Below are 25174 nucleotides of genomic sequence, written 5' to 3'. Positions count from 1 at the left end.
TCTTTCTTTTCTATTTGTTTTTTTAAACAAATGAACAAAGTGAGGCTCATTAATTTACCTGAAGTCACACAGCTGGTACATGGCAAGTCCAGGCTGAAATACATGCCCTTTCTGACTCCAGAGCTTGTGCTGCCCCCACACAAGCTACCTTCCTTCTGGGTTGTCTCCAAGATCAAGCCTCAATTCCTTGGCTTGGCATTCGAGGCCCTCTGAGGCCTGGGTCCTGGCCTACCTCCCCACTGCATACATCCTTGCTTGCCTGGATTATGGCCTGCTGTGGCCAGCCAACCTTCCTGTGTGCCTCTGGATGCAGCCCTAGGCCCCTCTCACCATAGAGCCTCTACTGATCCTCTCAGCCCCGCAGCTAACCCCTCACTGCCTGTGGTCACTGGACCTGGACCCCACACTGGTGTCCATGTTTCTCTTCTCTTGGGCGTTATGGTTCACCTGAAACCACAAATGGGACTTTCTTCTGAGCATCTCATTCATACAGTCATCTCCAAAAGGAGGTGCCTGCCCTAAAGGGGGATACAAGGTGATTCATTAGGGTGTGAGAACATATTAGAACTTGTTTTTATACCTGTTTTTTCCAGCTTTTAAAACTACTACATTAAAAAATGTGTTTTTTGGGTTTTTTTTTTTTTTGAGACAGGGTCACCTAGGGTGGAGTGCAGTGGTGCAATCTCTGCTCACTGCACCCTCCACCTCCCAGGTTCAAGCAATTCTCATGCCTCAGCTTCCTGAGTAGCTAGCTGGGATTACAGGTGCACACCATCATGCCTGGCTAATTTTTGTATTTTTAGTAGAGATGGGGTTTCACCATGTTGCCCAGGCTGGTCTCGAACTCCTGGCCTCAAGCGATCCACCCGCCTCGGCCTCCCAAAGTGCTGGGACTACAGGTGTGAGCCACTTTGCCTGGCTTAAAAATATGTTTTAAAATGCACATACTGTATTTGTATCAACAAACTGTTGACTCCTTGGGACAAGGACCATGGGTTACACTTGGCTCCCCAAGAGGCTAAATATAGCTCCTTGTAAACAGCAGGTGATCAATACATACTTTAGTTATCTCAGACGGGTATAGAATGCCTTAGCAGGAGATGGAGACACACATGTACACACACACACACGTGTGCGCACACACTCGAGCACACACACAGGTGCATGGTGGGACTGACTTGCCCACGTGCCCTGAGTCCTTGTGGGGACCGTGTCTAGTTGAGAGGAGCTGACAGAGGTGGGCAACAGACGTGGGCAGAGGGGCTCCTGGGTCAACAGGGCGGGCCGCTTGCTAAGCAGCCAGAGTAGAGAGGGCCCCTCCGAGGGCGGTGGAGGAAGCCCAGCCTGGAGCGAGGCCACCACGGCAGCCCCACGCAAGGAGTAATTGAAGAGAAGCACCTCAGGCTGGAAAACCTAATGGAATTCCTGAGCAGAGTGGGCCAGGAGGAGCAGCAGCAATAAATAGAAGTCCTATCAGCATGGCAGCTGCTGACAGGCAGGGAGATGGGGTGCAAGGAGGGGTGAGGGCAGGGGAAGAGGCAGGCTGAGAGGGTCCTGAAGGGATGGAGACCTGGCCCCACCTCAAAGAGGCCTGGCTGCCCTGCCCCCCAACCGCGCCCCTGTGATGCAGGGTGTGTCAGGACCAGTGCAAGGGGCTGCCCCCACCCTGAGCCTCCTCCCTCCTCCTCTGCAGCTCTCTCTTACTTCCTTTTAAGGCTGGGCCCAGCCAGGGTAGACCCCATGGTGATGCAGGGGTCTTCTCATGGCCTGGGATCCCCTCCAAAGCACTTAGGTCCTTTCGCTCTTCACATGGAAAAGCTGGGGTCATTATTACACCAAAAACAGGAATTAGACTTTCTGCTAAGGTCATTATTTGAACAGGAGCAAAAACAGGTATAGGCATCCCAGAGGGGGCAGCAGATGATCCATCAGGGTGTATGAAAATACACATATGGTTTATTTTTACTTTTTTTTTTTTTTTTTTTGAGATGGAGTCTTACTCTTGTTGCCCAGGCTGGAGTGCAATGGTGCTATTTCAGCTCACTGCAACCTCCACCTCCCAGGTTCAAGTGATTCTCCTGCCTCAGCCTCTCACATAGCTGGGATTACAGGTGCCCGCCACCACGCCTGGCTAATTGTTGTATTTTTAGTAGAGATGGGGTTTCCAATGTTGGACAGGCTGGTCTCCAGCTTCTGACCTCGTGATCTGCCAGCCTCCGAAAGGGCTGGGATTACAGGCGTGAGCCACTGCAGTTGGCCTTATTTCTACCTTTTAAAATTACTATTTTTGTTCATGCTTTACAATATCCCTACTAGATTAGTATGATGATCATGTATGTAACTTCTAAATAATAACCACACATATGGAAACACGTGCTTACATGTTTTTTGCAGGGTGTAGGGGGTAATCCAAAAGTAGAGACTAGTGATTTTTTTTTCAGCCTTATTTATCCTCAGAACCTACCAGGAGTAGGGTGCCGCAATGTTTGTTTCTATTTTATAGCTGAGGACCTGAACAGCCCAGGCAGGGTGGTGGGTCTGGATGGGTGGTGGGTCTGCATGGGCCATGTGTCCAGGGACTCACCTCATCCTTGTCCACCACCTGGATGAAGAGTGGAAGGGCAAAGCCGACCTGTGCCAGCTCAGTGATGGCCACGCTGTACTCAGAGCTGTTGAACTCTGGGGCATTGTCATTGATGTCAATAACCAGGATATTGAAGGTCGTGGTGACTGTAGCGTCAGATGGGGTGCGGTCATCGTTAAGCTCCGTGCCCTGTGGACAGAGATCAGTCACCCAGGGGTGAAGGCAGCTAATCACAGCAACAGCTCTTGCTTACCAAAGACTTTCTCAGCACCAGCCACTGTGCCTCAATGTGAATGATCCCATCTAATCCTCACCACAACTCCAGGAGGAAGATTTTATCATTAATATCCCCATTTTAGTGATAAGGAAACTGAGGTTCAGAGAGGCTAAGTAACTTGTATAAGGATTCACAGCCAGAGTAGATTTCAAGCTCAGGTAGTAGGATCCTAGGACTGACAGGAGATGGATGAGATGGGGTGGGGAAGACAAGCAGATCTGGGGGTTCATCGAGGGACAAGGGGGAAGTCTTCATTCTCTTTGGCAGATGGTGAAACTGAGGCCAAGAACGTTTGTGCTGGTGGTTAATCAAGACTTAACTGAGCATCTGCTATGGCCTGAACCCTGTGCTCGGCTCTGAGGGTCAGCATAGATGGACTGATTCAGATACCTGGGTGTCCAGTCTCTGGGCCAGAGCCATGGGCCCAAAAGTGCCCATTCCCAGTTCTGAGTTAGCCTTCTGAATCTGAATCTATCTGGGTGAGAGACACAGGAACAAATATCTTTCAATAGCTTTCCAGGTGATTTGGGTTCACAGCCAAGTGTGAGAACACACCCTCACATTTTATATAAAGACAGAAAAACTGAGTTCAAGTCCCGCAGTGGGGTGCTGGGACCAGGGGGCAGCTATCTCTGGTGGAGCTGACCACCTCACCTCCATGGCAGGAGAGCAGACAGGAGGGAAGGATGGTGGTGGGAGCACGCCCTCCCATGGCTAACCCACACCTGAACAGCAGGGCCTCCCAAGGTCAAGGAGAGCAATTAAGGGCCAGGCTGGGCTGCACCATCCTCCCCATGGCGCTGGAAGGGCCTCCTTCCCAGAGCCCCTGGCCTCAGTCTTTGGGCCACCTGTTTCTCTCAATCGATGTCTGATAGCCTGGGCTGGGAAGACCCCCTGTGGCTCAGACAGGATCCATACCCCTAAAGGGGTTTCTCAGGGAATGGTTCTGCAAGTCACTGATTTGAATTAAAACCGACCGTGAGTGGCAGGTGGCTGCAGGGGGTGCGGAACTGTAGCTCTGCCTCACATCCTGGGGTGGGGACCCCAGCACATTGCTGTTGCATTGCTCCCTGCTGCATTGCTGTTTCTTAACAGGAAGCCGTGACACTTGGAAGTGGGACAGAACCCCAGAAATGGGGCAAATTCCAGAATTCCAGGTGGCTGCAACAGAGAACTTGGAATCCTGGGACAACAGTAAGGAAGGACCACAGGATGAGCACCTACTGTGTGCCTCCCGCTAAGAGGGGATAAAAGTTCCATCCCGTGTGGTTGTTGATGATGGATGCGGCATGCCCAGCACACCTACAACTTCATAACTTGGGTGCCTTCCGGATGGGGCCCTGGGCACAGCCCTGGGAGGCAGTGCAGGGTGAGAGCACGGAAGCGATGTGCTTCCGGAGCCACCACCAGGGGCAGGAGACCTCGGACACTGCTGGAGGCTGGCATCTGGGTGGAGGCATCTCCTCTACCTGGGGTGAAGGTGCCCACCCAGGTCTCACCTTCACAGTCAGGATGAAGCCGTGGCTGTACAGAGGGTTCTCCCGGTCCAGCAGGCCATTCAAGGTCAGCGCTCCGCTGATGTAATCCAGGGCAAAGATGCTGTTGGTATTCCCTGAAAGAGAGAGAAGCATTCAAGTGTGACCAGGCACAGGGCAGGGGGGCACGGAGCTGGGGCCGGGGATCCTCTCTGGGCATTAAAGACTCATCAGTTACTTGAAATGAATGCTGGTTCAAGAGTAATAGAAAGAGCCCTGGAGTCCATGGAGCAGCCGGCAGACAGCAACGGGTCCCAGAAGGAGAACAGCACAGCCTTTCCAATCTCCTTCCGGTCTCTGTGACCCAGCCAGGGAGAAAGTCTTGGTTTGGTGCTACTATGCTTTAACACTTCTCTAGACTCACTTGATTTCTTTTTTAACAAAGAGAGAGCAGGCTTCAGGCTCAGAGCCTTCCAAAGGGAGTGGACGCCAGCCAGGATGCAGTAACCTGCTTTTGTTTCTCTTGTGATTATTTTTATGGTCACATTCTAGTCTATTCTACTATATTCTATTCTAATTTTTTATTTATGACAGTGATGTAAAGTTTCCTTTTACAACAAATGTAAATTAAAGACATAATTTAAAAATAAGTACTATGTTAAGTACTTATTAAAATTTAAGATATGTATTAAAGTACTGGCAAAAATTATCTATGAGCCACACTTGCCTCAAACCGATGTCTCTGTAAACCCACCCCGCCCCCCGCAACCTGCCACCTTCAATTTCTGCTTCTTCTCCACAGAAACTCACACTGGCATCCTTGGGTTTCTCCAGATCACTATGCTCTTTCCTGCCTCCTCATCTTTTAGTGTCTGTCTTTCTCTCTTGTCCTCACCCTCTGCCCAGCTCAGTGCCAGCCTCTCCTCCTCCTCCTCCAGAAAGGCAGTCCTGACTTCTCTAGCTGGCCCCTTCTGGTCCCCACAGGCAGTAGCCACTGTTTTGTAACTAACTGTTCCCCAGTTGATTCTTGGGTGTTCATTGGATCTCCCTTCCTGGCCCTCTGAAGATGGGGACCTTTCATGACTGTCCCTTAAGGTACCTGGTCAACGCTGGGCACACAGTGGCAAGCATGTTCCTCACCTGTGCCAGTCCTGCATGGGCCCCCACCTTGCCCATATGCCCTTCCCACATGTGAATTCACCTGGGAAAATCCCAATTCCACTCTGCTGTCTTCTTCACGAACCAGTTTGTTGGTTCATTCACATACTCACTCACTCCCATTCATTCACCCACCCAGCAATCTCTGGGGTAGGCTTTCCTATACCAGGCCCTGAGCTGGGCGTTGTTGGGCATGCAGATGTCAGCGTGCCAGGAATTCTGACACCAAAGCACTATGCAGCCTGGTAAGTGATCTCTGGTACCCACCAGAATCAGCATCTCTGAGTTCACTGCAGGGAGAGGCTGTTTACAGATGGGAAAGCTCAAAGAAGGAAAGCTCCATAGAGGAGGGGTCATTAATTCCCTGGACCACTGACTGGCTGCGTGACCTTGGGCAACTTACCTAACCCCTCTGTGCCCTGGTTTCCTCACTTGTAAAATACAGATAATAATGGCATCTGCCTCATAGAGTTATGAGAATTAAATAAGTGTGAAAGTATAGATATATTGCTTCAGGACCATTCCTGGCACAAAATAAGGACTCAGTAGTGTTGTCATTGTTATTGTTTGAGGTGGTTCCCGGGGAACGGGCAGGACAAGGAAGAGGATGGATGGACACCGATTCCACGTTAGAGAATGAATACCCAAGCCTTCAACACACGCAGGTGAACAACAGAATCACCGTGGAAGCGGCTGTATCTCCCAGGTCTTCCCCTTCCCCATTTCTAAAGGGATCTGCTTTTAGCAGAGGCTCATAGCCTCTCTTGGATTAACTAGGGAAAAAGTCAAGGGTGGGGCAATTTCCTCTTCTAACTTTAGACTTTGGGACAGAAGCTATTCTCAGCCAACCCATGCTGAGTCACCTGCCTGTGCTGGTCAGCAAGGCAGCTTACTTCTACCCAAGTTGGTGGCTAGTGGCCACTCTCACCTGTCCTCCCAGTCCACTGCATGGGCTGGGCAAGGCCAGGGAGAAGCTGCAGACAGTGGGGCCTGTTTAGAACTTGGTCTATCAGTCTATGCCTTCGGAATCTCTAACATGGGACTAGCCCAGGAGGGTGTGTCACTGTAGCTATCCTCTTGCCTAAGGCTTCCTTTCCCAGCCATGGAGAGTCCTAGGTCACTTCCTGCTGGGTTTTATATGGCTGCGTTTGCATAGTGGGGAGTTGGGGGGACAGGATTGCAAGGAGGCATATAAATGTATGATAGAAGGGAGTTTCTTTAGCTGGGAATTTTGCTGCTAGAGAAATGAGATGTGTGCTTTCATCCGTTCATTCATTCAACAAACAGTTATTGTGCTTCTCTAATGAGCATACAGGCTGGGCACGGTGGCTCACGCCTGTAATCCCAGTACTTTGGGAGGCGGAGGTGGGCAGATCACTTGAGGTCAGGAGTTCAAGACCAGCCTGGCCAACATGGCAAAACCCCATCTCTACTAAAAATACAAAAATTAGCTGGGGGTGGTGGCGCTTGTCTGTAATTCCAGTTACTCAGGAGGCTGAGGCATGAGAATCGCTTGAAGCTGGGAGGCGGAGGTTGCAGTGAGCCGAGATCACACCATTGCACTCCAGCCTGGGCGACAGAGCAAGACTGTCTCAAAAACAAATGGGGATACATTTTAATGGGGGCCACAGCACTCAACCAGGTACTCACAGTACAGGGTGATCAGAGCTGAGGCTGGGTGAAGCAGAGGCAGTGCAGGGCCCTGTAGGGCCTGAGGTCCTCTGAGCCCCTAAGGCTGAGCTGAAGGGCTGCCCCTGAGGCAAGACCTCAGAGCCTCTGGCCTCCCACCCCTGCCCCAACACACTCGCAGGCAGGGGTCCCCTCCCCAGACCCCACAGACAGCATCCTGGCATTCCAGATTTTCATATAAATTTACTTTTTTAAATAAAGGAACCTATCAAATGTTTAGCTAAATGTGATTCAATTTTTATCTTTGTGAGATTTTTCTTATAAATCATTCACAAACCTGAAGCCCCTTGTTGAATGATGTGCTTTCATTTTTGGTTTGAAAAATAGGGTTTTCAACCCTGGAACACTCACTTGTATTTCTTCACTCAGCTCCTATGCCCTGTTCACACACACACTGCCCACCCCAAACCCAGCATCTGTCCCCAGCACATAAGACACCCCATGCCCCGACCTAGGCAACCTTCTCCAACAAACCTGCAGGCAAGTACCCCCCACACAGTCCACATTCAACCAAACTCAAGACACACATACACACACACACACACACACACACACACACACACTTCTTTTTCACACATCTGTTTGCATGGAATATATCTTCCCACCTCCTGCCAAGCACGAGTGACCAACTCCCCAGACCAACAGCCAGAAAGAGCTACACCTAGGGAGCCGACAAGGCCACCTGAGTGAGGACTGACTCAGTGAGATGCTCGGTAAGATGCTCTTACTGTCACCATAGCAACACTGGCATTCGCTGGGATGCTGCTAGGCTTGGGTAGGGGCAGGAGATGAGCCCTGCACCCAAAGCTGGAAAGGCCAAGGGCATGTCTCATTCAAAGATTCATTGATTTTTTTAATTCACTCATTCCTTCAAGTTCATATTGAGCACCTACTATGTGCAAGGTGTTGGAGAATCAGTAAAGAAAAGCAGGCAAGGTTGATGCCTTCAGTCTCATATGAATTGTCTGTGAAGACAGACACTCATGATAAAACCATACAATTGAAAGTGTAAGTACTTGCTGAGCTAAGGCCCCTGAAGAGAAGCAATTCGGAAAAGAAATGATTAAGATTACACCCTCTGGAGGCAGACTGCATGGGTTCAAGTCGTGGTTCTGCTACTTACTGGCTATGTGACCTTGGTCAAGTGACTCATATGTGGGCTTCAGTTGCTTGGTCTGTAAAATGGGGGCAATAATAGAACCCACTGCAGGCTGTCACTTTAAGGCTTAAATAAGTTAATATAGTGCTGGGGACATAGGAAGCTCCCAACAAATGTTGGCTGCCTGTGCTTTACCAAGATGGTCTCTCCCCACGGTGGTCTCTCCCCACCACCCCAGCAGCCTGTGCCTACAGCTGTTTTCTCAGCAGTGACACTGAGCCAACCCCACACTTTTGCCAGGAGAGCCTCGACACAGAGGGCTAGTGTTTACAGGCTGCCCTGAACTGAAGCCGAGAACAAAACCCTCAGGCCCACAGGGCCCTGAACCCAGAGCTCTGACCTCCGCTCCCCCCTCACTCAGGATGGTGGGTGCGGAGGGGAACTCCACATCCCTGCCTCGCTCCCTTCCCTTCTTCCCCCACTTCCACATCCTCCCCTCCACAGGCCTGTGGGCTTGGCAGCCACACATGCAAGTTTCTCTGCTCTCCTGGAAACTGATACCTCCATGTTGGCCTTCTGGTCTCCCAGACATTCTTTATCCAAGTCCCCTGGGGAGCTGGGGGGCTGGGGGTGCTCACCAGGGAAGACTTTCATCTGTTCAGCCCCACTTCTGCTGAGCAGAAGGGCAGCTGCTTCCCCTGGGTGGACAGGTGCTGTCCTGAGTTCCGGGGTGGGGGAGTATCTGGTAGGGGAGGGGTTTTGGGGTGGGTGGGGGCTACACTTTTACTACCGTAAGGATTCTGGGAACTGGTGATTCAAATCGATCACAAAAGAAAAAAGCAGGTCATTACTGGCCCTGCTGGTTTTCCTGGGGGCAGCCACCTCCTCTAGGAGCTCCAGGAATCAAGACCTTTTCAGATTTGCAAGAGAGAGGCTGGGAGGAATGAATCATCTGTGAAAGGCTGCTGGATGGGGGTGGGGGGGTGGGGATTGCAGCCTTCATTCTCCTATTTATTAAAAAGTAGTAGCCACTACTTATCAAACACTTACCATGTACCAGGCACTGAGCTAAGCTGTTTGCACAATCACATCACCTATTCGTTGCAACCACCTTATAAGAAGATATCCTATCTTCTGTGTGAGAAAGCAGGCTCAGAGATGCTCAATAACTTGCCTAAGGTCACATGGCTAGCAAGTGGCCAGCTTGGACTTAGATTTACATTTCTCTTTCTCTCCCTGCAAGCATTCGCCTTCCACACATTTGTGCACATTCTGCACCTGGCCCTGTGCTATGGGGCAAGGAAATAGGATGAGGCAAATAAGAGATCATCATCCTTCATAGAGTGGAGTGTCAACAAAGTGGCTTCTTCCTCAAGAGGGAGTCCTAGGACTGGGCACAGTGGCTCATGCCTGTAATCCCAGCACATTGGGAGGCCGAGGTGGATGGATTACTTGAGGTCAGCAGTTCAAGACCAGCATGGCCAACACAGTGAACCTTTATCTCTACTAAAAATACAAAAACTAGCCAGGCGTGGTGGCAGGTGCCTATAATTCCAGCTACTTGGGAGGCTGAGGCAGGATAATTGTTTGAACCCGGGAGAAGGAGGTTGCAGTGAGCCAGGATCATGCCACTGAACTCCAGCCTGGGTGATAGAGCAAGACTCCATCTCTCCCTCTCTCTCTCTCTCTCTCTCTCTCTCTCTCACACACACACACACACACACGGGGGAGTCCTCACACATTCTGGAAAGTTCTAGATAAATTCCTCCATGGTAGAGTTTTACATAGCAGCAGAATGTCCATGTTGCAATGTCTTCCAGGTAGCTGAGGAGGTGGCCTACCATGGGGACTGGTGGGGGAAGGTAAGGCAAGAGACAAAAGCTGTCAGCACAATGGGGCTGGTGACATTCATCAGACACCGGGGAAAAGCGCACCAGGCGAGGTTGGCGTTTATGGCACATGTATAATTGGACGAGTATAAGCAGGAATATTTAGAAGGCAGTGAAATAGACAGAGAGGCAATGGCCAGAGAGGTAGATGGGAAACCAGCCTAGTGCCGGGTGCCCAGAGTCAGGGAAGGAGGCAGTCTTGAGAAAGAGACGGTCAGCAGGGTCAGATAGAGCAGAGAGCTCAGGAAGAGGAAGGTCTGTCAAAGGCCACTGACTGGGTCTTCAGATGTCTCCAGAGTCAGACTTTAAGATACTGAGGGACGGTGGGGCAGGAATGTGGGGACAGTGAGCACAGGTCCTGAGGTGCTGCTGCCCAGAGTTTGGTGTAAAAAACAAGGCAAGAGGCTGAGTGGCAGCTAGAGGGCGCCGCAGAGTCAAGCAAAGGGCTTCTGCTGTTTTCTAGATGGTCAGAGTGTGAGGGAGAGGGAGAGGGAAGTGGACTGGGAGGGGCTGCAGCAGGGGCTAGAAGGTCTGATGTTGGGGCGGGGCAGCTCTCTCTCTTTGAGCCATGTGGGGCAGGGGGAGCTTAGGCTCATCCCCCTACCTCTTTCTTCCTCCAGGCTGGAAGGCTACCACCCCGCCCCCGCAACCTGCAGCATCACCCTCCTGCCTGCTGCCAAATCTCATCATTCCCACATCTTGTCCCCTTGTTATCTCACCGGCAGCATCTTGACCCACAGCGGAGCTGGGTCTGGGCGAAAAGCAGTTTAGTGAGTGGCCGATGGTGCGTGCGGGAACACAGGCTGATGACTTTCAATTGCTTTGTCTGCTCTGCTGGGCTAACAGCCCCTGAGTCCTGCCTCTGCTCTTCTGCACTCAGAGTTAAAAGAAAACCCAAGGCTCAGCCTGGGAACTGCCCTTTCTGAAGGTCCAGTATCACCTGCTATAGGAAGCCTACCCGCATCTCTCGCCTGGAGGCTTTGCCACCTCTGGCTCCTCTGAGCCCTTGAGTGCTGGGCTCAGAACTCATAGGGCAGCTGCCCTGTGCAGTGGGCTTCTTTAATTCTCATTCCTGGAGACCCAGCGTGGCCTTGAGGATAAGGACTGGGGTCTCATGCTGCAATCTCTGGAAGTCCCCAGAACAGCGCTCATTATATATTTGTTGGGTGGCCTGAAGTTTCTCTTTCTCTGCAGCAATTCCAAAGGGTCAACCAGTATGTAAGAGGCAGCGGCATACTTGGGGCCTAGTCCTGTGTTGAGGCCACAGGGGAAAGAAGAGAAGAAAAACGCCATGGCTTATGAGGAGCTCGGGATCTTAGGAGCTGGGGCTAAGCAGCCATCTCTTTAAATGGCAGTGTCTGAACGGAGGCGGGAGGCTGGATGAGATTGACCTGTGCGACCCTGATCCCCACTGTGGCCTCTGACTTGGTCACTTGGCCCTGCCCAGTTCCAGCGCCAGGGACCTTACCCAGGGAAGGGAGCAGAACTGGGATCCGCTTCCATTTCTTCCAATGGTCTCTCTTCTAATCATGGTCTGTGCCTGGAGTCTATTATGTCAACACCCTGGTGAAGACCGCATACTGAGCATGAACTTGCAGGATGTGAAAAAGACCTAGGTTCCAACAACAGCTCCACCACTTACCAGTTGTGAGACCTCCTGCAAACCACTCATTCCTTTGGGCCAAATTTCCCATCTGTAAAGTGTGGATAACAGCTCCTACCTCACCAGGCTGTGTGAGCATCAGGCGTGATCATGTACGTAAGGCACTTATTGTGGTACCTGACATGTAGTAAGTGGACACTTTGGTTCCTTCTTTCCTGCCATGCCTGTTTTCTTTCTTTCTTTTCTTTTCTTTCCTTTTGTTTTGAGACAGAGTCTTGTTCTATCACTCAGGCTGGACTGTGGTGGCTCGATCACAGCTCACTGCAGACTTAACCTCTTCAGCTCAAGTGATCCTCCCACCTCAGCCTCCCTAGTAGCTGGGACTGCAGGTGCACACTACTGCGCTCAGCTAATTTTTGTATTTTTTGTAGAGACAGGGTTTCACCATGTTGCCCAGGCTGGTCTTGAACTCCTGGGCCCAAGCAATCCTCTGGCCTCGGCCTCCAAAAGTGCTGGGATTACAGGCGTGAGCCACCACACCTGGCCATGCTTGTTTTTGGAATAGTAGAATCAGAGCAAGCTAGTCCCAGCTGTGGCCCCTCTCACCCAGAGTTGTGAGGGGCATGCCCCACAATGGCCAACATAGACTGAGTTCTGACCTTGTGCTGGGCACTGTGCAAAGTGTTTTGTGTGCATTTCTTATTCAGTCTCACAAAACACCTGAGACAGACACACTATCCTCATTTTACAGAGGAGGAAACTGAGGCACAGAGAGGTTAAAAATAACCTACACTTGATCATCCAGGCAGTGAGAGGCAGAGCGAGGAATTAAACTCAGCTTCCAGGAAGCTAAAGAGTTCATGTCCCATTCAGAGGCCCCTGGCCCTTCCTGTCTCCCCTGCCAGGTGTAGCCCATTAAGCAGTTGCATGTGGGCAGCCTAAGCCCCTGGGCCCCTGGGGCCGGCTGGCTTGCAGGCCCATCGCTGTCCAGTGGAGCCATATCATTCTGACTGGTATAGAGTTGTATCACTGTATAATGAAAATTGAGAGTCAGTATGAGATATGGGCTTTGAGCAAGACATCTTATGAATTAAAAATCGTTACTTAGCTGCCTGATGACAAAAGGGGCCTGCATCCTGGTTGGCATCTGGGCTGGGCTGCATTCAACAGCCCCATGATCAACATATGGCAGCCAACGGTGTGGGTTACCTCGGCTTTCAACCAGGAGAGGGGACCAGCCGGCCAAGAGTCTGCTGCCGCATAAGGATCCTGGGTCAGGAGGGGTGGGGGAAGACTGCCCTTCCGCAAAGCTTCCCAAGCTGCCTGGAGCCTCTTCCTGGAGATCTCCTCTGTGTGCATTCAGACCTCCACTCAAATGTCACTCTTCAGATTCCTCCCCAGTTACCCCCACCTTCCCACCCTCACCCCTGTCACTCTCTCTCCATTAACCTCTTTTATTTTTTTCAAAGCACTTCTACTTTCTGAACCTCTCTTCCATCTGTTTATGTGTTTCTTATTGTCTGTTTCTCCCTACTGGAATGTAAGCCCCAGGAGGGCAGTACTGGTTTCCCGAAGTGCCCAGCAGATGCCTAGCAGGTGATCAATCAATGTTTTCTGGATGGATGAATAGGCTACAGCAGGAATGTCTGAGGGCCACTCTGAGACTGGTCCAAAAGGCTGCGGAGCAGAGCGATACTGGGGTGACTCCTGATGCCACACATCATAAAGATACCACAGCTGCACTAGGGCCCATGAGGAGGGATCAGCCAATTAGCGATTCCAGTTGGGGCTTTAATACCCTCCTGATGCAGCCATAGTGCTATGTTTGTTTGAGCTGAGCCATCTCAGTTAATTAGTTATTACTGTCCAGTCAGGGTAAGACAAACTTCCAGTCCCTCAAGTAGCTGTGAACTGCAGTCTGCTTGTCTTACAGGCATTTTACACAACAACAGTTTTTATCAAGCTCACTTAAACCAACAAATGATAACCTCTCCTAATAAGGCTACAAACTGGACCCTGATTAATTTGCTAATAACTGGCTCCGATTTATGAAGCATTAACTTGAGTAGCCAAAGATAGTGAAATCTATCATGCCAGTTTGCTAAGTGTCAAGCCACACTCTTCCACCCACAGCAATGCGCTGTGCATGGCTCCCTGTAAAATGGAAAGCCTCAGAGAGGCGGCCCCTGGTCCTCTGAGGATGTTTTGATGGGGACCAGAAAGACATCACCAGTGACTATGGCTGAAATAAGAACCTATTTCCTGAAAAACCTTTACACTGCTATGGAGAGAATTTCTTCAAAGGGAATAATGATGAATGTGTCCATAAATGCAGTCACCAGGATGTTCACCATAGTACTGTTTAGTAAGAAAAACTGGAGATAACCTAGATGTCCAACAATAGGGGATTCATTAAATAAGTTATGATATGAAATGCAGCAAGCCACTAAAACGATGCAGAAGAGATGCTTGTAACTTGAAAAAATAGATGTGTTTATGATGTGTTTTAAAAAAGGACAATGATCAGCGCAGTTCTATAAGATAATTTTTTTGGCTTAAAAAATGTGTGCATAGAAAAAAGGAATGAAATGTTAGCAAAATGTGAACACAGATTATCTGAGTGATAGTGCTAGGACAGAGGTTTTCAGACTCAGCACTGGCATTTGGAGCTGGATAATTCTTTGTTGTGGAAGGCAGTCCTGTGCATTGTGAGTTGTTCAGCAGCACCCCTGGCCTCTACCCACTAGATTCTGGTAGCACTTTCCCCCAGATGTGACAACCAAAATAATCTCCAGACATTGCCAAATGTCTCCTGAGAGGCACAATCGCCCCAATGAAGAACCATTGCTCCAGTCATTTCAACTGTCTCTTTTGATTGATCTGAATTACATTTGTTGTCTTTCTTTTTTTTTTTTTTTTAAAAAAAAGATCAATACAAGTTCCTTTAAAAAATAGTCCCCAAAGTTCTACAACTTCCTAGTGGTGACAGTTGTACAACACTGTGAATGTAATTAATGCCGCAGAATTGCACACCTTAAAATGGTAAATTTTATGTTATTTATATTTTACTGCACCAAAAAAACCCCCAGTGTTTGATGGTGTGTGTCTTTGTGTTCCAAGTTGGTGCTAGATGCAGGCTGCTTTGCAAACTGGTTCATTTTAATGTGCAATTCTTCCTCTCCCTGGGTTACCACAATTACTAACAACCATTCACCAGATTTCATCTTCCTGAGGGCAGGAGCCTTTCCTGCCTTGGTCTTGCTACCTCAGCCAGGATGAAGGAAGGAATTTGCTCACAGAGGAGCTGCGAGGCACTGGAAAGGTGAGGGCTCTGCTTCCAAGTGGCATCTAGTCTAGATGAGGAAATAGGACCTGTGCCAAAAAGGGGCCCAGTCCTGCTGAGGGCAGCTTGCCGGGCCCTGGAAGTTTCCGCAGGAGGCTGGAGGAGGAGGAAACTCCTTCAGCTGGGTCTTTGAGGGCAGGGCTGGGGTAAGTATGGAGGAAAGGGCACTCCTGCTGGGGAGACTGGCCTGAGCAAAAGGGTGGAGGTGGGACCATGGCTTCCCATGTGGGGAGCCAGCAGGAGGAGCAGAGAGTTCACAGGAAGCCGTCAGGAGAGGCTGATGCCCAGAGGAGGAAGCAGTTTGGATTTCTGTCTGGCTTTGAGGAGCTCCTGCAGGGGTTGGGCTGGAAGCAGGAAAGCCTGCTGGTGTCGAGGGCATGGACTGGGTGATGGCAGAGAGAAAAGGGGCAATAACAAGGGCTGACGTTTCTTGTGGGCCCACTGTGTGGCAGACGAGGTGCTCAGCACTTCATGTGCGTTGGTCAGCTACTCCTTAAGGCCTCCCCCTGTGAGGGCATCGTCATTATTATTCCACTCTTAGCTTTTAAAATTCTTTTAATTTTTTTTTTTTATTTTTAGAGACAGGGTCTCACTCTGTCACTCAGCCTGGAGTGCAGTGGCACAATCAACTCATTGCAGTCTCAAACTCCTGGGCTCAAGGGATCCTCCTGCCTCAGCCTCCCACGTTGCTTAGATTACAGGCATGAGCCACCATGCCTGGCCTTCCATTATTATTGTTATTCCCATTTTACAGGTGAGAAAACAGAGGCACAGAGAGATTAAATGATTTGCCTGAAGTCACACCACTGGTCAGTCGCAGAGCCAGGATTCCAGGCCAGCCTGTCTGCCTCTAGAGACTACAGGCTTAGTCCACGTGCTGCTTGCCCCTGAGAGATGGGGAAGATGTGTGCTTCTGCCTGTTGACCAAGCGCTTCACATGTTTGTTCACATGCACTATCTCACTGGATCCACAAAATACCCTGTAAAGCCAGCACTGCTACCCATTTATCAGATGAGGAAACTGAGGCACTGTCAGGAGAAGTGACATGTCCAAGGATACATGGTTACTCAGTGACCATGCTGGGATTAGAACCTGGGTCTTTTGGGTCTCACACAGCTCTCATGGCTGCCATGGGCCTTGTCTCTCCTCTGTGGGACTGGTGCTCCCTCAGCCCTGGGGCCCGGAGTCTGGCCAGGAGATGAGCAAGGTGAGGAAAAGGAGAGCAGGAAAAGGAGGCGCCCCCCTGCTGCCTGCTTGGCACCCGGTTACCTCCGGGGCCTGGGGCAGGTGGGCCCAAACACCCATGCTTCCCCTCAACTGGGGTCTCTCCTTGGGCCAAGAGTGGGAGCCAAGGTGCCCCGGGTCCCCCAGCCTGTGCCTCCCAGAGGGCTGTCTGTTCTGCCTGTCACTGGGCAAGGCCCACATAACTCACCTGAGGCTTGGCACTCAAGAGAGGTCAGGGCGCAGGGAGATTTACAGCCCGATAAAGCCATCTCAGTCTGCGCATAAGCACCGTTTGATATTTGATGATCTGAAAGGCCTTGTCCCAGGGAGGGAGGGCGAGGGAGGAAGGAGTGGGGGAGACACTTAAGAAAACAAAGAGGACGGTGATCAGATGCCCAAGGAGAAGAAAGCCCATGGCAGGAGGGGGGGCACGCGCTGTCTGTCATCCTGGTCATGTTGTCACCTCCTCCTCTGGCTCCAATCCAGCAATGGGACATGGGAAAGATGGGCCCAGGGATGAAGCTTCTCAGGAAGTGGGGACACCAGAGACCACCTATCTACCACTGGGCCTGTCCGTACCAGGCATGAGGTGGGTCATACCCCCAGGGAGCCCACCATCTAATGGGGAAGATTGGTCACCTTCGGGGAAGGACAAGGCACGTGTATGAAGAAGCCAACTGGAGAACTCATAAAGGAGTGGATGTGAATTTAAGAGACTGGTTTCATCATCTGGGGCTTGTGGACATTCTGAGATTCAGTTTCCTCTTTGGAGGTGAGAATACCTCCCCCACTCACAGGGCTGTTTAGAGGTTCAGTGAGATAAGGAATCTGAAGATGCTTTACAAACTGTAAAGTGCTGAGCCCACGTCAGGATGCGTCAAAGACGGTGAACTGGGTGCCTGGGGCAGGTGGAGCTGTGCAGTGCCACAGACTGGATGACGTTAAGCAGGAAAGACCGGCAGAGCGGGGCAGGGTGGGGTGCAATGGCAGTGACAGGTGCACCCTGAAGTTTGTGGGACAAAGAGGGTTGGTGCCCCTGAACCTTCCCTCCAAATCCTACTGCCCAGGGTCCAGCCTCCCCCTCCAACTGCCATCTGTTCAGTCCTTTGTCTTGCATCACTGAGATCATGTGGAAGCAGTATGGGCCTCAGAGGGTGCTGGGTTCAAATCCTAGCTCCACTACTTCTAGCTATGTGGCCCTGGGCAAGTGACTTTGCCTTTGAGCCTCAGTTTCCTCACTTGCCAAAGAGGGACATTCACAGACTCTGCCTCCTGGGGCTGCTGGGAGAACAGAGCTGGTACAGAGCGGCTCTCACTGATTCTCCGAGCCCTCTCCATCTTCCCTGCCGCCTTTCCTCTGTGAACACTAATCCTGACAGTGCCACGGCTGCCCCCGCCCTCCCGCCCCAAGTGCTGCAAGTTCCAGAGTGAATGACTTTCACATCTGTGGAAGGAGAACCCATCACACACACCTTGAGCCGGGTAATTTATGAATCAAATTGTGCTCCGTCAGGACTCTGCAGCCCAGAAATAGATGTGGTGGGACGAGGTTCAGGGGGCCAGCCTCAGACACAGTTATCTTCATAGAAACCGGCCACCAGCTGGCCGAGCCAGCCCGAATGATCGACCTTGAGGGGTCCCCTGGGGGCTGCAGAGCCCCCCGCCCCCCGCACCTCAGCCCAGGCCCTGCTCCAAAGCCTGAAGGGAGAACAGAGATCTGCCTGGGGCTCAGAAGACAGCTGTGACCCTGGGCCAGTCACTTCACTTCTCTGGGCCTCAGGGTTTTCTCCTGTTTAAAAAAGAGGGGAATTTCTATGGCAGTGGTTTTTCAAATGTCTTTGTTTCAGTAGCAGATTCTTTTATCAGGCAAAATTTCACACAGAGCTCCAGTACAGAAAACAGCCAAAATCAGAGCTAGTTGCCCTGGCTGAAGCAGATAACGGGGTGTGGAGTCCAGCACACCCAGCACCCCATTACCCTCCAAGGGGGCCCTGAGGGATGGGGTTCAGGGTCTGGTGATTCAGGGAATCTGGAGATTCCCAGAACGTTTTCAGTTTTAAGATGCCATGGGAGATCTGATCTTTTTGAAAGGGGCAGATATTGCAGTGGCTAGGACCAGGGTTCAAATCTCAGCATTACTTCTCACTAGCTGTGTGACCATGGGCAAGTTATCTACCCTCTCTGGGCTTTCGTTTCTTTAACCATAAAAAGGGGAGGAGTAATTCTTATCTTATCGGGCTGATGTGAGGATAAAAGCAGGTAATAAGCCTACTTAGTTCAGCACAGTGTACAACACATCACAAATGCTCAACAAATGTTAGACCTCATTGATTAGTAAACTGAGGTTAGAGGTGAAAAAGTCATAAGGCTTGTAAGTGGTCACACTGAGATTTGAACCCATGGCCTTTAATGCCAATGCCTATATTCTTTCTCCTACTCCTCCCTAGAAACAATGCTTCTAGAAGACTCCACCAGAAAGGATGCAGATTGTGCCAGGCCCAGTTTCCTAATGTTGGAGGGTTTTCCGGCATTTGGTCAGTGACTCAGAGTGTAACATCAAAGCAGATGTTTCTGGTCAGGGCACGACTGAAGGAAAAAAACTACAGATTTGGTTAAGCACAAACCCACTTAGCAATGTGGAAAACATCAAACATCTTGGGTTCGAGTGAGTATGAGTCAGAGTCATCATATTTATGAGAAAAGATGGCAAATTTGTCCTACAGAGCCAGAGCCCCCAGTCTGAAAACAGAAAGGCCAGGGTTTCCCCAGGAACTCTGATACCATGGGGTATAGGTAAGGTCAACTTTTAAAAGTTCTGTGGTCTGCCGGGTGTGGTGGCTCACGCCTTTAATCCCAGCACTTTGGGAGGCCGAGGCGTGTGGATCACAAGGTCAGAAGATCAAGACCATTGTGGCTAACATGGTGAAATCCCGTCTCGACTAAAAATACAAAAAATTAGCTGGGTGTGGGGGTGCGCGTCCATAGTCCCAGCTACTCGGGAGGCTGAGGCAGGAGAATCGCTTGAACCTGGGAGGCAGAGGTTGCAGTGAGCCGAGATAGTGCCACTGCACTCCAGCCTGGTGACACAGTGACACTCCGTCTCAAAAAAAAAAAAAAAAAGTTCTGTGGTCAAACAAATCTGGGAAATGCTCAACAGACATCTTCACTGCTGGACTTGTCAGAGCCTTTAATGTGCTCATGGACATTGTGACTTGCCAGCACAAGGAAATTGTGATGCAGTGTCTCTCTAACTTATTTGACCACAGAGCCCTTCTTGCAAAGCTTATCTCCTAAAGCATCAGTGGGCCAACCCACTGAAGAAATTGAAGGTGTGGCTGGGTATGGTGGCTCACGCCTGTAATCCCAGCACTTTGGGAGGCCAAGGCAGGTGGATCAACTGAGGTCAGGAGTTTGAGACCAGCCTGGCCAACATGGTAAAACCCTGTCTCTACTAAAAGTACAAAATTAGCTGGGCGTGGTAGCACACATCTGTAATTTTAGCTACTCAGGAGGCTGAGGCAGGAGATTCACTTGAACCTGGGAGGCGGAGGTTGCAGTAAGCCGAGATTGCACTCCAGCCTGGGCAACAAGAGTGAAACTCTGTCTCACCAAAAAAAAAAAAAAAAAAAAAAAGACATTGAAGGTGTAAATGGGGCTATTCCCACAGTTTCCCTCCAATGGAGTCTCTGAGCATATAAGTTAGATGTGTCAAGTGTCAGAGGTGGAAAATTGAAAGATGCTTAAAGCCTAGCAGGTTCCAACTTTTCCTTCAACCCCTGGAGAATTGAGAATCAGAGATGAGAAGTAACTTGGTCAACAACACACAGCAAGTTAGAAGCAGAACTGGCACCAGATGGGTAGACCAGAAGCCTGGCTCAAGTCTGGGCTCCTGTCCAGGCCACAGGTCAGATGTGGCTCTCTGGTCTGCTTTGAGAAGTTTGGGGACCACACATAAAAGTTTTACTATGGAAAATTTCAAAGAAACACAAATGTAGAGACAAGAGCACAATGAAGCTCTTGGTACCGTCACCCAGATGCAACAATCATCAAAATTTTGCCAATCTTATCTTAAAATCACCCCCCACAACACTACCAATTTTTCACGGTGTTAACAGAGGGAATTCCAGTTCATCTTTAAATACTGTATTCATCTCTCATAAGGACTTTCAAAAATGCAACAAAACATGCCATTTTCACCCTAAACAAAATAAATGATTCCTCAATGTCACCTAAGACACAGTCCACAGTCAGGTCAGGGACGCCATTTTTGAAGCCAGCGTCAGGATCAGAGGTTTTTACCTTTTCTACTCAGTGCTCACAGAACAGGCCTCTGAGATGACTGAAATCAAAGAAAAGGTGCCTTCAACAATAGCTGCAATGTTTCCTTTCTTAAGGACAAAAAGAAGAGCAAAAAAGATCCAAAGCAAATATGGCAAAATATCAACAAATGTTATCAGGGTAGTGAATACATGGGGGTGTGCTGTGTTGGTTTCTGTACTTTTCTAAATATTTAATATTGCACATTTGCCAGTGAACTTGGCCCTGCTTCTCTGACAAAGGCCGGGGGTCCCAGGCTGGGATGTGGGGTGGATTGTGGGGTGGGGTGGGTGGTTGGCCATTTCATCCCGGCAGCCTGCCTCCAGAATGCCCTCATCCTCCTAGCTGGAGGCTCAGCCCCAGATGTCATATTATGTCCCAAGCCCTTGGCCCAGCGCCCCACACCAAATAGGCATTCAGAGAGTGCTTGATGAATGAGCCCAGCCAGATAGGGAGGGATGTCCCAAGATGCTCCCATCCCTTGGCTCACACAGGCAGAAACTTTTGCTGAGCAAGCGGGAAACAGGAAAAAGAGAGACGTCCTTGTCTTTTGACCAGGGAGGAGGCTCCACAGCCTAAATCTTTCCAAAGCCTCTGGCCGCTTTTTTGAAAAAGAGAAGTCACAGGAGCGACTTTTGGGTCTTTCCCACTGGGCCACCCTACAGATGCGTGGCCTGGTGTCCTTCTCAATTACACGGGTTCTTGGCCCTGCCTCCTTCCCCATCAGCTGTTCTGGGCTACAGACCCCTAGTCTCTCGGCAGGAAGGAAGGCAGGCTCTCTGGGAAGTGCCGCAGAGCAATGGACACCCTATAGCACTCCCACTCCAAACTCTGGGCACAGGCCCTCTTGGAGGAGGACTAGGGAAAAGGGTCCTGCTGGAGACAGATGGCGTCACTTGGGGTGTTTGCAAGCTTGAGACTCAGCACTCATAGAAAACAGGAAGTAAACTTTTTGCTTGTGGAGGAAGCTCTTGGCACTGCTCCTGGCACCAAGCAGAGCCTCAGAGCCCAAACACTGCCCCCAGCCTAGGCCAGAACGGAGGGCAGCCTTTGATCTTCAGTTCCCTCTACACACCTCTGCCCAGATGTACTCACTCTCCCTCCCAGCACTAAACCCCAAGCAAGGCCAGCTGTGGCCTCCCCAGCCTACAGGCTCCCGTTGGAAGATGACTTATGGCTTTAATTACCGAAGGCTGGGTGGAGCCTTAGGAAGGAGCCAGTCCCACCATGCTTGGTCTCTGTCGACATGGAGCTGCCAAGTTGGCAAGGCTGGTGCTGGTGCCTGCCTACACGTTGCCACGCCAATTCCTACTCTCTGTGCTGTGCCCAGGCCCTCCCCTCCTTTCCCAGTTGCCCACAGCCTGGGCCTACCCTGCCTTTGAGGGTGGGGGTGGGGTGGGAGTGTGGATACAGCAGAGTGTGTTGGAAGAGAGGCTCCGAGGGCGACAGTTTTGTCTGTCCTGTTCACGGCCACATCCCCAGCAGTGAGTACGAGAGGTGCCTGGTAAATATTTATGCATTATCAAATAAGCCCAAACTCCTGTATTGCAAAGGTGGACAATGGTAGCCATTAAACTGCCTAGCAAGCTAAAGGCAGAGCCAATAGACCAGAAGCAACTACCCTGACCCCCAGGGCCACGCCTCTCCTTCCTCACTGTTTGGTGGATGAGCTGCCAGGTCCTGCCAATCCCTACTGCCCTCCTGCACTGAAAGAAGTCTCCTTGGGAGGTAGGCTCCAAGGACCACCACGGCAGGCTCTGAGGAGCCCCTGCCCCTGCCCCTGCCCTTCACAGCCCTGTACCTGTGGCAGCTTCAGGGCGGATGAGGTGGGGGAGTGGGGAGGGAGAAGTAATGATGAAGACAGCTGGGGCAGAGTAGCCCCAAAAGCTGGGTGGGAAACAGTCCCTTTCTCACGCTCTGGGCCTCTGCTTTCTCATCTCGGGGCTTGGAAAGGCTCAACTGGATGATATCTGGGTCCATGTGGCCTGTGACAGGTGAGGTCCATGTGGCCTGTGACAGGTGAGGTCTATGAAACCAGCCCCATGTTGGGAGACAGATGGAGACCAGCAAGGGGACAGAGGAGGTGGCGATGCCTGCTCTGCTCCCCACCCTCCCGGCCCCAAGACTGCTGTCGGTTCCTGCCCAGGCCTGGATTATCAATCTCCTTCCACCTGGAGAACTCCCCTAAATGAAATTCCTATTGGCGTGGGGCCTATGATATAACAAGTCACTCACTTTGCCTGGGAAATGGAAGATGATGAGGCAGAGTTCCCGGGACAGAGGCGATCTCCATAAATCTGCCAGAGTGTGCTGGGGATTACTTTGTGGGATTAATTATCTGTCCTTCAAACAAAGACCTGACCTCAGTGGCCCAATGTCCCCAAGCTGGGAGGGCAGAAGGGAGCGCCGGGCAGCGGGGAGGTGAGGACCGGGGCTGGGAGGCAGGCCCTGGGGCGGGCTGGGCAAGGGGCATTGTGGAGTGCCAGTTCAGCACTTCACTCCTCCTATAAGATCCTACGTTCTCCCTCCTGCCCAACACGGCAAGTCCACTTGGCTTCCAGCACTTTCTGCAACTTGGCCCTTTGTGACCCATCCAACAACTTTGCGACCCATTCCCATCTGCTTCTCATGTCCGTCCAGAGCAACCCTACCCTCAACTCCTCTCCTGGTTACCCCTCATGCTGCCACACTGGAGGGAGAGGGGTCCTGGCATGGAAGGGAAGGGTCTGTGTACAGTGGATCGAATAAAGGCTGGATCAGGGGCCAGCCAATATCTATCACTTCACCAACCATATGGCCTGAGTTTCCTGAGCTCCCCAAGCCTCAGTTTACCCATCTGTGTGATGGAAATAGTAGAGGCAGGGTCTGCACATGACAGGGTTGTCACGACCATCCAATGAGGAGGGTGGTCCCTGAGGACTTCAGACTCATGCAGACCTGGGTTTGAATCCTGGCTCTGCCACTTCTTGGCCTAGCATGACCCTATATGTTATGTTACCTTTCTGAGCCTCAGTTTCCTTATTTATGAAATGGGGATATTGATATTGCTTGTTGTAAGTGTAAGATGCAACCTTGAGAGAGGGCCTTGCATAACATCCTTGTGTGGGATCCCACCGACATCCTAATTATGGCTGCAAAAAAGTGGGGTTCAAAGGGCTTGTTTTCTCTCTCGCTGTAGGCCAGTCTCTCCCCACTGCTGAGGCGTGTGCCTCCCACCACCCCTGAGCAGAGCCAGGCAGAAGGCGCCACCCTTGGTGCCAGGGAAAACCAGTGCTAATCACAGAGGGGGCTGCCCAGAGCCAAGCCCCAATTAGCAGTTCTTAATCACATGGACCATGGAGGAAAGTCGGTTGGTGTGGGCTTCAGTTTCCCTGGAGACGTAAGAGAAAGAGAAGGATTTCACAGGAGGGACACTGGAGTCACGTGGTCACCTCTGGGCTTGAAAGTGGCTGGGATGTGAGAGAAAGGCCTTGGATATGGGTGTGGGTGGTTTGGTGCCAATTGCTGGCAGTGCCACGCACAACCTGGGCAGTCCCAGGTGGGCCACATCGAGGCTGGGCCTCCGTGTTCTCAGGGTGCAGTGGGAGGCAATGCCTCCCGCAGAGCATTGTCTCGGTGGATAACAGGGGAAGGCCCCTGCAAGTGCTTGGGATGCCCCTCGGGAAAGGATGGCTCCTTTCTGGGTTGTGAGGGCCGTGTGTTTGGGACCTGCAGATTCCCAGGGATTCAGTGGTTACCATGGGGGGAAAGGGAAAGAATGTCAAAGAGACAAATGCTTGTGAACCCCAGGCCAACCAGGTGGCCATGCCAGAGGTGACACTGTCCTGGGCACGGGGTCCAAGGATGGTGGAGTGAGTATGAACCTCTGCACTGGAAATAGAATGGGGGCGACGAACCTGCTACTGTCAGTTAAGTAGATGATGCAAGCGGGTGGTCAGGGAAGGCTTCCTGGGGGAGGTGAGTGTGAAGATAAGTTTTTAAGGAGGGGAGGGATATAGAAAGATCGATAAGATGGAAAAGAGGGGAACAGGCAGACTAATTAGAGAAATAGGATGGCAGAGCCTCCTCCCCGCTTTTCCCAAGTGGCCTTCTTTCAAGATGGTACAATGAAAGGCAGCCATTTTCCCCAGGTGGTGTCAATGAACTCGTGATCGATAGTAATTTACCCTGTACTTACTATATGCCAGGCACTGTGCTGTGCAATGCCTCATCGAAGTAGGTATTTTGAACTCTATTTACAGAACTGATTTGTCAAGGACCCACAGGCAGCTGAACTCAGAGCCAGGATTTAAACTTGGACTTATGTGATCCCAAGCCCTTGGCTGACATCTCAGTATATTAATACCAGAGCCTTTTCTCAGGGCATATCCTGTCAGTAATTTTGCCCTGTGGGTAAATTAACTATTAATCTATTTTGCTGTATATATATATATATATATCTATGAATTTGAATCATAACAAATTGCTGACATTAAATCATTTTGACATTACAAAAATGGGGATTTTATATGGTTC

The 25174-nt window shown here is 50.8% G+C and overlaps 1 protein-coding gene across 2 annotated transcripts in view; it reads right to left on the bottom strand.

The window, feature by feature from the left end:
• LOC116459102 (cadherin-23) overlaps positions 1 to 25174 on the bottom strand; it is a 317512-nt gene that overhangs the window by 92857 nt on the left and 199481 nt on the right. For both annotated transcript variants that reach the window (XM_058436324.1, XM_032139382.2), the window contains exons 10-11: positions 4361 to 4473; positions 2585 to 2773 (exon numbers count right to left, since the gene is read on the bottom strand). In XM_058436324.1, coding sequence (XP_058292307.1) covers positions 2585 to 2773; positions 4361 to 4473 — 302 coding nt within the window. The remainder of the gene's footprint in view (positions 1 to 2584; positions 2774 to 4360; positions 4474 to 25174) is intronic.

Source organism: Hylobates moloch, unplaced genomic scaffold (assembly GCF_009828535.3).
Source record: "Hylobates moloch isolate HMO894 unplaced genomic scaffold, HMol_V3 SCAFFOLD_3, whole genome shotgun sequence".
Taxonomy (NCBI): Eukaryota; Metazoa; Chordata; class Mammalia; order Primates; family Hylobatidae; genus Hylobates; species Hylobates moloch.
This window is presented reverse-complemented; position numbering and strand designations above follow the sequence as displayed.